The following is a 15,270-nucleotide window of genomic DNA, read 5'->3' on the forward strand; positions in this document are numbered from 1 at the left end:
AGTCGCTGTTTTTAGCTCCTGGGAAAATCTTGTGATTTTTTGCATTTATCTGGAAAAAAAATTCAAAAAATATCAACTTTTGCGGGGCAAAAAATACGAATATAAATTTCAAAAAAAAGTATGCATAATTTTAGGTTAAAATCAAAACCATAATAAATTAAAATTAAAATTAAAATATCGAATTATCTGATAAAAAAATATTTTTAAATATCAACTTTTGCAGGGAAAATTAAGCGTTTTATTTAAAGATCATTGTCAAAGTAAAAATCAGTTTTTTGTTGAACTTTTTCTTGCCCTTAAAAGTGTACAAATGACCTATGCCCACATGTACATGTCGTGTGCATGACGAAGGTCATATTGATGCTCGACAGAGGTTCGACTCTAGTCTCACGGATGAAACAAGGAGTTCTTATTGTTCTTGGCCTCTGGAAAAATAAGTGAGTAAAAGAGGTACTTGGTAGTCCCTCCTCCCATTGTTTCCCGCCCCAAAACGACAGCACATACCCTTGGCATTCTGCAAGTACCAAAGGTATTAAACAAACAGTTTCTAAAATCAAGTGAAAATAGCCGGACTTGGCGGAGTCTTTGGCGGAGAGATGGATGGGGGGGGCAAGGCAGGACTTTAGTTTGATTGAAAGACCCAAGGAATCGCATAAAAACAACTGCCAGATGACAGGAAATTGAGTCCTCTCACCCAATTCATGTTTTGTTGTTGTTAAAGGGGGGTGGCGGCGGAGGGGGGCTAGTGGGGCCGGGGAAGGTCCATTAAAATTGTAAATCAAACAGCCACAACTCAAACACACTCCGGGCAGCCGGGTTGAACTAGGTCAGAGACCCACCACAGCCGAAAAGCGTTGAAAAATTTTCGCCACGTTTCCACTGGCCGTCCGTCGAGCATGCGCCGCCTGCCCCAAGCGATGGCTGCGGCGAATTCAGACAGCGGCAGTGGCAGTGGCAGCGGCAGAGAAACCAATTGTTGTTGGGTGTTTTGTGTAAGTGTTTCTTTTTGTATATCAATTGCATTTTATTTGATGGCCTTTTATTCGTTCGTTTTCCCCCCACCTCCCGGTGCATCGCGTGTCCCTAGGCCCAGGACTAATGATGCCACTTGCCAGCGGCAGCAGCAGTTACAAAGCAGGCGACCTGCCATGCCTCTCTGGCATTTGTCGTGTCGTGTCCTGGCACTGCCAAAAACCACAAAGACTAAATAAGTATGAGCTCCATTTATAATTTCGACTAAAAGATACCTAAAGAGTTTTTGTTTCTTTATTGAACGAGAGCCAGAGCAGCGCTGGCACTTCAATGTTAAGCTTTTGGCGGCTGGATGCTCTCTGTTAAGTTGTTAACGGTTGGCACTTCACTGTAAGGCTTTTAACAGCTGGCACTTCAATGTTAAGCTGTTAGCAGCTGGCACTTCACTGTTAACAGCTGGCTCTTCACTGTTCAGCTGTTAAAGACTGTCACTGCACTGTTAAGCTGTTAGCAGCAGGCACTTCACTATTAACAGCTGGCTCTTCACTGATAAGCTCTTAACAGCAGGCACTTCACTGTTAAGAGCTGGCACTTGTTCAGCTGTTAAGCTGTTACACACACTGTTACGCTGTTAACAGCTGGCACTGCCCTGTTACGCTGTTAACAACTGGAACTGCACTGTTAACTGCTAGCACTTCACTGTTAAGCTTTTAGCAGCTGGATCCTCTCTCTTAAGCTGTTAACAGCTGGCACTTCACTATTAACAGCTGGCTCTTCACTGATAAGCTCTTAACAGCAGGCACTTCACTGTTAAGAGCTGGCACTTGTTCAGCTGTTAAGCTGTTACACACACTGTTACGCTGTTAACAGCTGGCACTGCCCTGTTACGCTGTTAACAACTGGCACTGCACTGTTAACTGCTAGCACTTCACTGTTAAGCGGCTAACAGCGCTCTGTTGCCAGCCCGCTCTCGCTCTCTTTTTTGCTCTCTCACAAACCACAAGGCGCTCACCATTGCGTTGCTGGCAAGCTAGATCCCGTTCCAACTTCCATTGTGATTAATTCTTTTTCCAACGGACTCATCTTGGATCTCCTGCCGCCCTATCTGTTCTTTCTTCTAACAATCTCAAACCCCATATACCCCTTCGAATCCGCCATCGACTAATGGGTATACAAATGGGCTGGCTCATGCTGCGACCGCCTATCTCATGTCCTTGTTGTCGAGGCATGTCTTTAGTCATAACCCAAGCAGAGGATCCCCATGTTGTTGTTTTTTTTTTGGTTGAGGGGGGGGATGGGGAGGGGGGGTCATGTGCATGTAATTATTTTTAGCACAAAATATGTGAATGCAAATATTGTAGGCCTCATTCTCAGGGCAGTGGTGCATATTTTATGCACTTTTGCTTTTCGCCTGACAGCAAAATTTATTTGACCGACTTATTTGCCATGTTTTTTCTGTTGTTCTTAGCCCACCCCCGGCCCCCCGGCCGCCCCAAGGGCCTTAAACGAGCACAGCGGCGTTGACAACAGCCGCAGGCATATTGCTCTCGAGAGCCACAGTCACACACACACACACACACACACAAATATCCAACAGTTTAAACAAAACTTTTAATTACATTTCGAGGAACAGAAACAGAAGCACAAACAGTTACTCACTCCCAAACAAAAAAAAACAGGGGCGCAATAATAAAATAAAAATACAAAAAATACAAATAAAATTCCATATATGTACCAGAATTTATGCAAATTTTTGTTGGCAGCACTCGCTGAGACGCAAATGAGCAAACTTAATGGCCAACAAATCTCAATCGAAGACGCGGCCAAAAAAGGGGAAAGTGAAAATATTTGCTAAACAGCAGCCACTTTCCTTCTGCGTTGTGCTTATCCTTGGGATAAGCCATACGGTAGACGTTAAGACGCTCCAGAAGCCGAAAACTGGCACACGGCTAATGATAATTATCAAGCCAACACACACACGTACACACGCATACACACACACACACACCGCCATGCTTTGTAATAAATATTTGAAAATATTTCTGCGTAATTTTATTTTCCAATTTTAAGGCAAATGTGTGAAGAGCGTGTGGGTTAGCTCAAGCTTTGTGTACCCTGTATTTCTAAGAGTATAAAGGGTATGCTGCCAAAGGGGTAATATATGTAACCGGAAAGATCTATAGCCATGAAATCAATCGCACGCAAATCCCAACCAAATGATGATCGGAGCCCTAGACAAAACGAGCGATAACGAAGATCCCATCGGTAGAAGAACGACGAGCAACGATGATCCGATCGCTCGGAAAACGACGAGCAACGAAGACGCCATCCCGCGGAGGCTGAACGAAAGACGAAAAAACAACGACGGCTCACAAAAAAACTTAACGACGTAAAAGCACAAAGACACATTGAGTGTCACTAAAATCGCACACCTACAAAATATTCATTCTTCAATGAATAAAACAATGTTAAAAAATTCAGAAAAAATATTTAAAAATTAACCTGAGTTTATTGATATGTTTATTTCATATTAAAATAAAAAAAAAACAAAGAAAATTATGTAGAAAACATAAAGAAAAATATACTGCATATTCAGATATAAAAAATCTTTAAAAAAAACTAAGTTTTTAGTATTTTGTTGGTCCTCCTTGGGCTTTTCAGAGCTTTCCAAAAAACTGGGAGTGGCAACACTGTTATATAAGTAAATTATTTTGCGTTACCTTTGCTTTACGACATATTTTGTGGAAAAATATTGTTTACTTTAGAAATTATGAAGCAAATTGTATATTCACATTAGTTGTACGATTTTCACTGACACTCACTGTATTTATCCCAAATTTAATAACTTAAATAAATAAAAAAAACCCAAAATTAATAATACAAAATGGTGGCTTTCCTTTAGCATCATCAAAGATCTCCCCTGGTAAAGGGTATCTGTAATGCCTTACCTCCACATACCCCTGCATATGTGTATATGGTGGTGGTGGGAAAAAGGGTTTTCACCATTCTTGGGTAACTTTTAGAGACGCACTTTCGCGCCTTTTGGCAACTTTTGCGTTTTCATTATTTTATTTAATTAGGTAAATGTATGCAAAGGCACCCAACACGTTCGGGCATGAGTGTAGGTAAGCGGGAGGGGGAGGGGAGACGGGGGACGGGTGGGAAGGCGCAACATATGCTTTTGTAATTACAATTACTTTTAATAATGTTGCCAGCCTGTAAATGGGTAGCGGGTTTTGTGCTCATTTTCGTTCAAGGATTTGATGCTCAAAAAAGCTAAGCTTGAAAATTGGATTTTATGGATAAAGAGGAATTTAATACTTTTGGTTTATAACTCGGCAAGAGGCTCATAAGGGATAATTAAGAGCACAAAATTGGCGGATTTTCTATGGGGCAGAATCTCTATCTCGATATAAAGAATCAGCAAATAGACAAATCACCGCACAACAGAAAGCAAAAACGAATGAAAGTCAAAGAACGCCGCAAACGCACAACAAAGAAAAGCAAGAAAAGAAAAACACTCTCCCTCTCACGCCCACGATAGACGCACATTTTGCGCAAGTGCAAGTGCAGAAAGACAGAGGGAGAGAGCGATAAGATCTGTATTGGCTCACCTTAAATTGAGAGCACACTTGGACTTAGAGAGAGCGTGGACTCATTTTGGCCTCTCTTCTTCACTGCGCCGCTTGCATGTGGGTGTGGGAAAGGGATAGAACTTGGCGCCTTTTTTGCACATTTTTCACAAAAACAAACACACACACAAAAAAAAAAGCACCTCACGTGACCAAATCGGGGCTCCGTTGAGCTCTGGCACATACAAAAAATATGAATTTATGGATAAAACAATAAGTTTTTAATTAGATGCTCATTTTAAACTTCACTTTGACTTTTCCTTAGCCGATCAGCCTTTTTTTATGAAACTTTTTCTTCTGTGGCGACCGCGCACTTGTTACGGACACATTTTCTTGCAAACACAATTGTTTTTCGATTTAATTTATCCATATTTAATCACTACACTTCCCTGCACAGCTGCACGACACCTTTTCTCATTTAATTTACCGATTTTACCCGCTTTTCAGGGAGCCGACTGCGAAACGCACTGAAAAAACAAAACAAATGGCGGCGTGCTGGAAGCTGGGAGAGAGAGAGAGTAAAGTAAAGAGAGCGGCGTAGGTGGCTCTCGCTCATTCCATTCTCATTCCATAACGGTGACTACCAGGAAAGCCTAGTTTTGGGTAAAGGTAGTGGGTTTTTTTGTAATTCGAGCAACATTTGCCGCTGAACAAACAATAAAAAGGAATTGCGTCTGGTTTTGATTTCGTTCACCCTTAGAATGGAGCTGTATATAAAGAAAAGCGTGGGCCCAGTGGCTTTAGTCAAACGATCAACATGAATGCCACCGGCTTACTTTTGCTGATGGGACTGGCTTTGTGCCTGGAACTATTCCTCTTGGGACCTACGAGCTGTGCTCCCCTGTCCGAAGAGCTGGAAGCGCCCTCGCCGATCAAGGAAATAGGCGGCTTAGCGGCGTTTGCCTACTCCCGCAAAAAACTGCCCAAGAAACAAGGCCAGAAAAACCTTATAATGCCTCTTTCGAAAAATATGACACGGGTAAGAGTGTAACGCCTATGTAAATCTGTATGAATGTAAATCTTTCACCTGATTATCAGCGCCAGCGTATGGAATATGCCGACAACTGCGAGCCGCTGGGAATGGTGTGCAAATTTGCCGAACAGTGCTGCACCAGAGTATGTATGGTGGCCACAAAGCGGTGCTCCTATGTCGGAAATTCATAGGAATACATTTTGTTGTTAGCCATTAATCCATAGATTATAGCCAGAGGTGGAGCAGTTAAGTAAATCCCTTTTATTGTACGTTGTTCGCAATGCCCACTGTATCACATTGTCATCTACATACATACATACATACATGTATATACATATATTTACTTGCGGCCTTGCAGCCGCTCTCTCGATCTGTCGAGCTTTGGTTAAGCTTCGCTTGCATTAGGACACGCAGGGCCTTCGATAGTTGCATATCGTCGTGGAAAAGCTCTTCGATCCGACACCGTCTTGAATCTGACCCCGTCTTCAATCTGGCCCCGTCTTGAATTGAGCTATCAAAACACAATAAAGTTCGCACATTCTTAACTAAACAATCATCAACTAAATATATACATTTTTGTGATGAATAATACAACAGCTGTTGAAGTTGATTTGTTATATCGCATCCCAGTTACATATGTATACCTTATTGGCCTTTATATACTAAACTTTTATGTACTGAATGCAATTCAAACCAGCTTAGAAAACATCTGTACATTTATTTCAAAGGGTTGGCCATGAATTTCTCAGAGTCCCCTACGCACCTGGAAGCTTGGAAACTGCTGTGTTGTTGTTGGCGCCAAAATGGTGGTGTATATAAAGGCTACATATTCAAAAGCTCTCGCATGTGGCGCTAAAGTCGCTAATTTTCCTTCTCTCTCCCTCTACATGTGTATTTACATGTAGAATGCCCATAAATGCGATGTAGATACCATGTATGTATATTACCGTGTGGTGTCAGGTAGATACGAAGTAAAAGACATGTATACTTTTCGGTATATTTTGAGGTAAAATATCGGTATATCGGTATATAATGGTATATTTTGTCAATTTCATCAAACTATTAAATTTTCTTTTCAACTTTATATAAAAATCCAATAAAAGCAAGTATTTAGAATAAGCCAGTCAAGTAGAAAAAAGATTCGTCAATCTTATAAAACTATGTGGGCATGGCTTAATGTTCTATATAGCTAGTAATATTCGACGGAATAAAGAATATGAGGAATTGGTCGTCGAATTTGAATTCGCCGCAGTTCGCCGCATTTCGCCCCAATTCGCTTTAGCAACAATGAGTCTCATTCCATACACAAAAGTTGCGGCAACATTTACTTGAAAACCGTTTTTTGGTCAAAATAAAATACATAAAGGTAATTAAAAGAAGCAATCTTGTAGAAAATGCATTTATCTATGGGATAAAGCTAAGTTGGCAAATCGATATAGCGTGAAATATAGGCAATACCCGATTCGCCGCAGTTTCGCTATTGCAACAATGAGTCCCATTCCATACACAAACATGTTGCTAATTCCATACCCTGGGGGAAATGGATGTTATAGAATTGTGAATACGTTTGTCTTCCAAGGCTCAGTAGGTATCAGGATCGACATAAATATATACAAGATACTAATAAGGTACTTGAATATGTCTAAAGAATATCAATTTGAGAAAAGGTCTTAATAAATTACGTTTGATCTTCATATAAAATTAACGAAATAGGGTGCACAAAGGCCTACACGCAACACAGTGACTCTTTTTGTGTTGGACTTTTTCGCTTAAACCTTTTTTTACAATAAATAAAATAAAAGCAAGGATTAAAAACTATCCAATCTTGTAGAAAATATATTCATCAATGGGATAAAATTATGTGGGCATTGCTGAGAGATTTAGTTAGTCAGCATTATTCAATGGAATATCAAAATTGAGCAATATGAACGAATTTCCCTTTTCGTTTGTTTTGATTGACCTATTTCGCTACTTGTTTTTTGTTTGACTTATTTCGCTAAACCCGCTTTTTACGCAAAATCCAATAAAAGCAAGTATTTAGAATAGGCCAGTCAAGTAGAAAATTGATTCATCAATCTTATAAAACTATGTGGGCATGGCTAAATGTTCTATGTAGCTAGTAATATTCGACGGAATAAAGAAATTGAACAATTGGAACGAATGTCGTTTGTTTATGCTACTGTTGTACGAGTAAAAGTGCCTTGTGCGTCTGCCTACAGTGGCTTCAAATGACAGTAGGTCCTGGTGTCACAGGGCACTCCCCAAATCGAAGTCCTTTTGCTTAAAGTTCTTGTAAAACTGTAAAGGCACAGTGGCTCCGGAGTTCGTTCTTTTGGTTCCATATTACATATAGTAATCCGACTTCCATATTGCGAATCTCAAGGGGAATTCGTTTTTGCAGAATTTACAAAATGGAAGTTATATGGATGTATGGAAACTGTATGGAAGTTCGTAATAGAGAAGTTCGCTTGTATGCACATCAAAATTTCTGAATGTTTCGATGTCTATGAATATCTAAAATAATATTCTATATACTCCCTATACTCCAAACCTATGTATGTGTAATCCATATTCGTAAAAGATTATAGTTTTTATAAGCTAAAGTTCTGAAAAATCATCTTACTATGTGAGATGCCTGTTACCTTGATACTCTAAAGGACATTCTCAACAATATTCTGTATAGATATAGGAATAACTTTTCCAATTTCTTTTCGTAATACTTTTTTGCATGTTTATTAATATTTTTTATTGATTTTTGTATTTTTATACAATGTTTTGTTTTTGTTTTGTTGTTGTTGTTGTTTAATACATAATTATACTCCCGCATATCCCGCATTTGGTGATATTTTTTGAAAATCTATAATATATGTGTGTGTGTGTGTGTGTGTTGAACCGCTCCGCACATAATACATAATAGTATATATAGTATATAAGAAATAGCTATACAATTAAGGATAGAAAAGTGTTTTGCTCTGCTGTGTTCTGTTCTGTTCTTACAAATTAGTTTGATGTCTTCCAGCAGTTAAATACAAAATTATATTTATGTCATAGAGATAGAGTGGTTACAGCGGTTAGAGCGATAGATAGATAGATAGGCTTTAAATAGTTACAAATGAAAGTAAGTGGTAAGTTTAATAGTAATCAATATATCGTACAATTTGAAATCACTTTGAGCGCAGCAAAGGGCTCGTTTCGTCTCGGCATAAAATAAAAGTCAAGCAACCAAAAAATACTTGAGCCTGCGATTAAATCATAAATCAAGCTAAGGGCCGTCCGCAAATCCTCGATTATGTATTGTTCTATGCCTTTTTTGGCTGCTGGTCGATTATTTGCTATACGTATAGGCTGCCATTTTTATAGAAAATATTTTATACAATTTCTTTTTGTATTGCGTATCCGTGTATCTTTTGAGTAGCTACTGTGGGGGGTTGGGGGGGAAAAGCGTCTATGTATACATATGTTTATGTATATGCTTGTGTCTGTGTGTGTGTGTGTATATACATCAAAATATTTGTTTACGGCGTACTTGGCATATGTATAGATTTTCAGTAGAAAATGAAAAATTCAGCTACTTTCCCGCAACAAAAAATATCAATATCAATCAGGAGGTACCCTAGTACTAGCACTGTCGGACCTTTCAATCTTCCCCTCGCCGCCCCTCCATCTCTCCTTAGCTCACGGTTTCCTCTATATATCACTTTCCAGGGGTTTTAAGCAGTAGAGCCGCACGCACACAAAGCCTTAGTCTAGAATTTTACAATGTTTCATTGCGGTTTTTGTTTTTGTTGATTATGTTTTTGTTGTTGTTGAGTAATCGCTGACTAATTGGGGTATGACTGGACCTGGTGTGGACGCTCAACGCACTCGCGAGGTGGGTCTGCAACAAAGGAAAGATTAGCATCTTGTGGCATGACTCGCTTCGCGCATTACTCACCTGGGCGATGGGGCAACTCCCGCCTGACGCTTTGGTGTATTGGGCGCCGTGACTGCCACTCGATTGGTGGGCGTGCGCGCCCTTGCTGCTGATGGGGGTGTGTGTGTCGGGGTGCCCGCCAGGCTGTACCGCTTCGGTTGCACTATGCGACTCGGGGATCGTGTGCTGCTGCCGCCGGCCTTGCCTGACCCATTGGCGGCATCCTTCTGGGCGCTGCTTAGTCTATTCAAACGCGGGGAGGACAAAAGAGACAGAGTTTTGTTGTGGCTTTTAGTGACAGTCTTGGGTGTTGTGGAGGGACTACTGGCCACCGCAGGGGCCGCTGTGCGCGTCGATGTGGGTGTGGAACTTCTGTATCAAAACGTAAAATCATGCAAGAAACGGATAAGAAACGAAAAGAAATCAAAAGTGCAAAAGAATCCTTTGAGACGAGCCTTTGAGTACTAACCTTCCTGCTGGATAGCTGACTGGTCGGGGTATCCTTGATCTTGGCGCCGAATTGGAGCCCGTCGAATTGGTGGATGTGGGCGTGGAGCCGCCACTCTTGGTCGCCGCCTCGCTGGCCAGCTCCTTGAGCATGCTCGAGTCTTTGCTCATCAGTTCCCATTGTATCTGCAGCCGCTTGAAGCGATTGCTCTCGATCTTCCGCTGCTCGAGCACGTCGAGGGTCTCGCGTCGCTGCAGGGCGGCCGCCATGGAAATGTTGGGCGAATTGGGCGGCGTCGAGAAGCGCTTGGCATCCCCAGCGAGGGCCGCCGTCAAGGTGGCCGCCTCATCGGTGAACGACACCTTCTTCTGCTGGCTGAGCACGCGACTCACCTCCTTCTTGAGGGCAGCCGCATCGTATTGCACCTGCTCGCCGGATGTCTCCAGAATGGAGGCAATCTCCGCATAATACTTCAGTTCGGAGCGTGGCAGGCTGGCCAGGAAGTTCTCGGCCCGTGCCCGGGCGTCCAGATCCTTGCGGGAGAGGCGCTGCTTCGCTGCCGGTGCCTGGACCTGTGCCTGGCTATGCTCCTCCTCCTCAAACACATCGGCCAGCTCATCGGTCGAGCCCAGGGCGTAGTTGTAGGGCGGCTCCTGCAGGCTGCGTCGCTTCTCCAGCTTGGACATCTTCTGCGTCTGCTGGCCGCCCTCGATCATGGAATTGCGCTTGGTCCGCGCCTGGGCAGAGTTTGCCTTGCGCAAGATGCTCCTCGGCATGGGCTGCGGCGGCGTCGTGTGCTGCTGCTGCTGCTGATCGTACTGGTAGACATACATTTGCTTGAGCGGATCCGCATCGGCGTCCAGCTCGGAGTCGGTTAGCAGCGTGGAAGAGCCCCGATAGCCGGAGCTGGGCGGCTGGCTGGACCCCGAGCTGGAGCCCTCGTCCAGCAGCGGCTGGGTGTGGCCCGTCTGCGTCTGCTGGAAGTACTTGGCACAATCGCAGATGTGTGTGCGGTTCCTGCGCAACGGCGGCGACATACAGAACAGCGGTCGCTGGGCGAGATCCGCATCCAGTTGTCGTACCAGCTGCTTCACCTCGGGAATGTGCTGCAGCCGCCGGCGATACTCCACCGGCAACAGGGTGGCCAGCGACTGCCAGTCGGCTATGTGCTTGTAGTCCAGCGTCTTCAGGAGCTCGTCCTCGTTGAGGCTCTGCCGGCTGCTGCAGCTGTTGCTGCTGCGCTGCTTCTTGAGCGATCCGCTGCTGGTGGCGGCTCCGTCCAGCGTCATCTTGTAGTTGAACGGCGAGAAGATCACGTCCGGGGTGGCCGCTGTGGTCTTCACAAAGCCCAAGTCGGGCAGCGCATAGTTCGGATAGATCACGTAGATGGGCGCCTGCCGCTGCTCCCCCAGGTTGTTCAGCTTCTCCAGGAACGAGGGCGGCACGCATCGGTATCTCTCGCTCAGGCTGCTCCGGGTGGTGCTCAACGAACCGCAGGATGTCTGCATGGAGCGTGTTATCATCTCCGAACTGGAGGCACAGGACAGGGGGCGCGTGGACGCCGCCTCGGCGCCTGCTCGTCGTGGCACCTGCGTCAGTTGCTCCTCGGTGCTGGCCTCCGACGACATCTGGCTGGCCGTCGAGGTCTGGGCTGCCGCCAGCTGATAGAGCTGTGGATTCCGCAACGGCATACTACGGCGCCGATGGGCCGGCGAATTGGTGGCCGTCAGGGAGCCCGTGGAACTCGAGCTGGCCGCATCGTCATAGAACACCGCCTCGGAACGAGCGCGCAGCTGTCGCTGCTTGGGGGGCGTCTGTTGATCCGCATAGTGGTGGTGCTCCTCCTCCTCCTCGTCGTGACGACTGACCGCCGAACCCTTGCCCGAGTCGTTCATGCTCTTCTTGCGCAGACGCTGCTCCAGCGAGCCACTGCTCGAGCTGGCCGCATCGCTGGAGGGCCAACAGCCCGACGAGACATCCATACAGGTGTGGGCGCTGGCCTGGGCCATTAGCGGCTCCTCGTGGCCGCTGCTGGTGCTCTTCTGTTTGATGAAGAGCTTGACTAGATTGAAGGCCGGCGGATTGGAGGAGTTGCCCGAGGACACAGACCCCGAACAGAAGTTCTGACTCTCGTGCGAGCAACTGCAGCGATGATGCTTGTGACGGTGCTGCTGCTGTTGCTGCTGCTGCTGTTGCTGTTGCTGCTGCTGCAGCTCTGCCTGCTGTTGCAGTCTCTCCGATATGGAAACGCTTATGGATATGGGCATCTGGCACATGGGCAGCAGATTTCTCGATCGCGACTTGCACGACTCCATCGTCGAGGTGCTGATCGCCTGCGAGACATTCAAAGGTGCTCCCTGATCCACTCGCTGCGACTGTGGCTGTTGCTGTTGCTCCTCCTGCTCTGGCCTTGGCACTGCCTCTTCGCTCTGCAGATTCGGCAGACTGCTGCTCTTCCTGACGCTGCACTGCGGCAGATGTCTTGTGATGGTAATGGTCTCCGTGTTGTTGTTGCCCGACGGATATCTGCGTGCGGGCGAAACCAGAAACAACGAGCGTCTTTAGACGAGCGCACGGAAAATACAATTGAATGTTTGTTGGCGGTGGGAATTACAGGTAGGAAAGGAAGGAAGAATTGGTCGCCGGCTGGCGTCTAGAACGTCGGGACTTTCCCGTTTATGAATGAGGTTTTGGTTTTCCTCAAGGATTAACTTCTAGGCCTGCGCCAGAGACACACAAAAACCCAAACAAAAATACCCCTTGAATGTGGAAATCTCCCCCAATTGTGGGGCATTCCGCCAGACTGCAAATGAAACTAAATTAAACTCAATTGATGTGACCCCAGAGCTGGCCATACATCCGCCCCGTCAACGACTAGCGACTGCCCTCCCCTCTCTCTAGCTGGTACCAATCCTTCCTTGAGGTTTGTGTGCGTGTGCGTGTGTCGCGTGTGTCGTGTGGACCTACCGCTGTAGTTTGGCCGTGGCTCCTGCCGCTCCTGTGGCGCCCTTGGGCGACATGGTTGGACCCAGGGGCTGAAAGGCCTGGGCCGAGCGTGACATCGATACCTCCAGGGCCTTGTTGCGCTTCACAATATCCTCCAGATTGCTGTGCAAATTGATGCAGTTCTGTTTGCTCCTCCTCATGGCCATGTCATTGGGTTCTACGGAAAGTTCTAGGCTTTTTTCATAGGTTCTTCTCTGGGAAAACGATCTACTCACCATAGAAACTCTCGTCCGAGTAGAGTACGCTGCCCTCGAAGGCTATGGTATAGTTGTCCTTGTTGCAGGTGAGTATTATCTCGCCCTCATCGGGATACGCGTCCATGTCCAGCGAGTCCACGGAGATGTGCGACTCACGGACGGGCGAGAACAGCAGCTCCGACTTGCAGAACGAGTTGTCGATCAGCTCGTTGGTGGATGTCGTCGATGTCTGCGACATCATGTTGTGCGGCATCATCATCATCGTGTTGTTGCTGTTGCTGCTGTGCTCTAGCTGCTGCTGCTGCTGTTGCTGCTGTTGTTGCAAGTGCTGCTGCTGCTGCTGGTGTAGCAGCGACTGTTGCAGTCGACTATTCGCACCGCCCAGACTCTTGCAGTAGGCCGGCAGCTGTGACAACAGCGAGTGTATGTCCTCGGCACGAAAACTCTCCATATCGACCTCGGCCAGATTGGCGTCCAGATTCTTGGCCAGATCCTCGTAGTAGATGAGATCCCCCATGGCATTGTAGGAGGCCGAAAGGGAGCTGAGAACACTGCGCTGCATGCCGCTGCAGCCATCCCGATAGCCGTAGTCCAGGAACCACTGATAATCGGAATTGTCGTGAGTAAAGTCGTGCGAGGAGGCCAGCGAGCAGTTGCCACCACCACCGTTAGAGTCCCGTATACCACCACCACCACCACCTACACCACCACAAAGCGTTGCACCTACCCCAAGTTGTTGCTGTTGCTGTTGCTGATCGCTGCCACTCCTGCCCCCTGGCGTTGTGGCATTGCTGTTGTAGTCCGATTCCGGTGTGGCTGCCATCTTGCCCCACACGTTATGGTTGTTGTTGTTGTTGTTGTTGTTGCAACGCTGATTCGTATCGTTGTCGCAGCCAAAGAGCAGGCTGCTGCTGCTGTTGCTGTCGAGAAAGAGGCTGCTGCTGCCGCCGTCGCCACCGCCGAGGCTGCCGCCGCCGCCGCTCACCTGCTCATTCAGTATTAAGCTGCGCAAAGCGTTGTTGTACCGATCCAGATTGCTCAGGACAATGGCCACATTCTGCTTGAGGCTCTCCTCGCTCAGTTCGTCCTTGGTGTCGTACTCCTCATCGCTGCCGCTGCCGCCGCTGCCGCCGCCGCCACCCAGCGACTGCAATTGCTGTTGCTGGCAGTGTTGCAGATGTTGCTGCTGCAGCAGGCGATCGGTCAGCTGTTGCTGGTAGCGTTTACCCGCCGTATTGCCGGTGGGACTATTGAGGGGATTCCTATAGCCGAGCGGGGAATGTGGCGACGATCCTAGGCCAATGTGGGCAGCCGTGTTGCCGTTCTCTTGCTGGCCTTGGGGCAGGGTCTGCTGAAGATACTGTTGTTGCTGTGGCTGCTGCTGTTGGGCAAAGCGTTGAAGCGGTTGAGGATGATGATGATGCGGCTTGGGATTAGTCTGGTGAATGGGTGAATTCTGGAGCGGTTTCTGCTGAGATGCGGAGATGAAATGCGGTTGCTTGTGATCGTTGTTTGTTGAGAATTCGGTCATGCCACGTCGAAGTTTCAAGTTTCCTGCAAGAGAAAGAGAAAACGGAATTCCAGGCATTAGTACAGATCCACTATCCCATTAGCCCTGACACTGAATTGCCACTCCCCGCCAGCTAATGATCTCCTTGGCACCTCCCCCGTGACAGCGGCAGGGCCACGTTTCAATTAGTTTTTACGATCCCCAGGACTAGTCTAGCAAATGGTTAGCCATCGTTGGGATCTTATGGGGAAGTTGTAAAAATTATATTTATATGTCTGAGAGATTTTTACGAGTCGCCGGGTGCCAGGCACCGCCGTCGAAAATGTCACAAACTTGCCGACACATGCCACATGCCACATGCAAGCTGCAACCCCCAAAAGGCAATTAAAGGTACGCGAAGCTATTGCATGTCCAAAGATGGTTACTTTTCTGGCCTGCCGTGCCCCCATTTGCCGCATTTCAATCGATTGCTCGACGGCCCCAGCCGAATTTACATTTAAAATTAACTCCAAAAACAGATCCAATAAACAACTGGGGATCATCGGAGAGGGAGGAGCACCACCCAGCAAGTGCAGACATGAAAGATCTTTCCCTTCATTCGACAAGTGGCAAAGCTGTC

The 15,270-nt window shown here is 46.4% G+C and overlaps 2 protein-coding genes across 8 annotated transcripts in view; one reads left to right on the forward strand and one right to left on the reverse strand.

The window, feature by feature from the left end:
- The first annotated feature begins 5,335 nt into the window (after nt 1-5,335).
- Nucleotides 5,336-6,127, forward strand: LOC6896964 (uncharacterized). The gene is made up of 2 exons (XM_002137113.3): nt 5,336-5,583; nt 5,643-6,127. Exons 1-2 carry the CDS (start codon nt 5,362-5,364, stop codon nt 5,766-5,768), a joined length of 348 nt encoding a protein of 115 aa, XP_002137149.2. The 5' UTR covers nt 5,336-5,361; the 3' UTR covers nt 5,769-6,127.
- Nucleotides 6,128-8,570: 2,443 nt separating this feature from the next.
- LOC6896965 (probable serine/threonine-protein kinase DDB_G0282963) overlaps nt 8,571-15,270 on the reverse strand; it is a 29,442-nt gene continuing 22,742 nt past the window's right edge. The window contains exons 2-7 of one of the 7 annotated variants that reach the window (XM_033376856.1): nt 13,869-14,695; nt 13,160-13,742; nt 12,906-13,101; nt 9,960-12,497; nt 9,512-9,859; nt 8,571-9,454 (exon numbers count right to left, since the gene is read on the reverse strand). In XM_033376856.1, the coding sequence (XP_033232747.1) occupies nt 9,433-9,454; nt 9,512-9,859; nt 9,960-12,497; nt 12,906-13,101; nt 13,160-13,742; nt 13,869-14,695 (4,514 nt within the window). In that variant the 3' untranslated portion in view covers nt 8,571-9,432. Of the gene's footprint in view, nt 9,455-9,511; nt 9,863-9,959; nt 12,498-12,905; nt 13,102-13,159; nt 14,696-15,270 lie in introns of all 7 variants that reach the window. The other 6 variants (XM_033376855.1, XM_033376859.1, XM_033376857.1 and 3 more) reach the window with 6 other exon arrangements.

This window comes from Drosophila pseudoobscura, chromosome 2, assembly GCF_009870125.1.
Source record: "Drosophila pseudoobscura strain MV-25-SWS-2005 chromosome 2, UCI_Dpse_MV25, whole genome shotgun sequence".
Classification (NCBI taxonomy): domain Eukaryota; kingdom Metazoa; phylum Arthropoda; class Insecta; order Diptera; family Drosophilidae; genus Drosophila; species Drosophila pseudoobscura.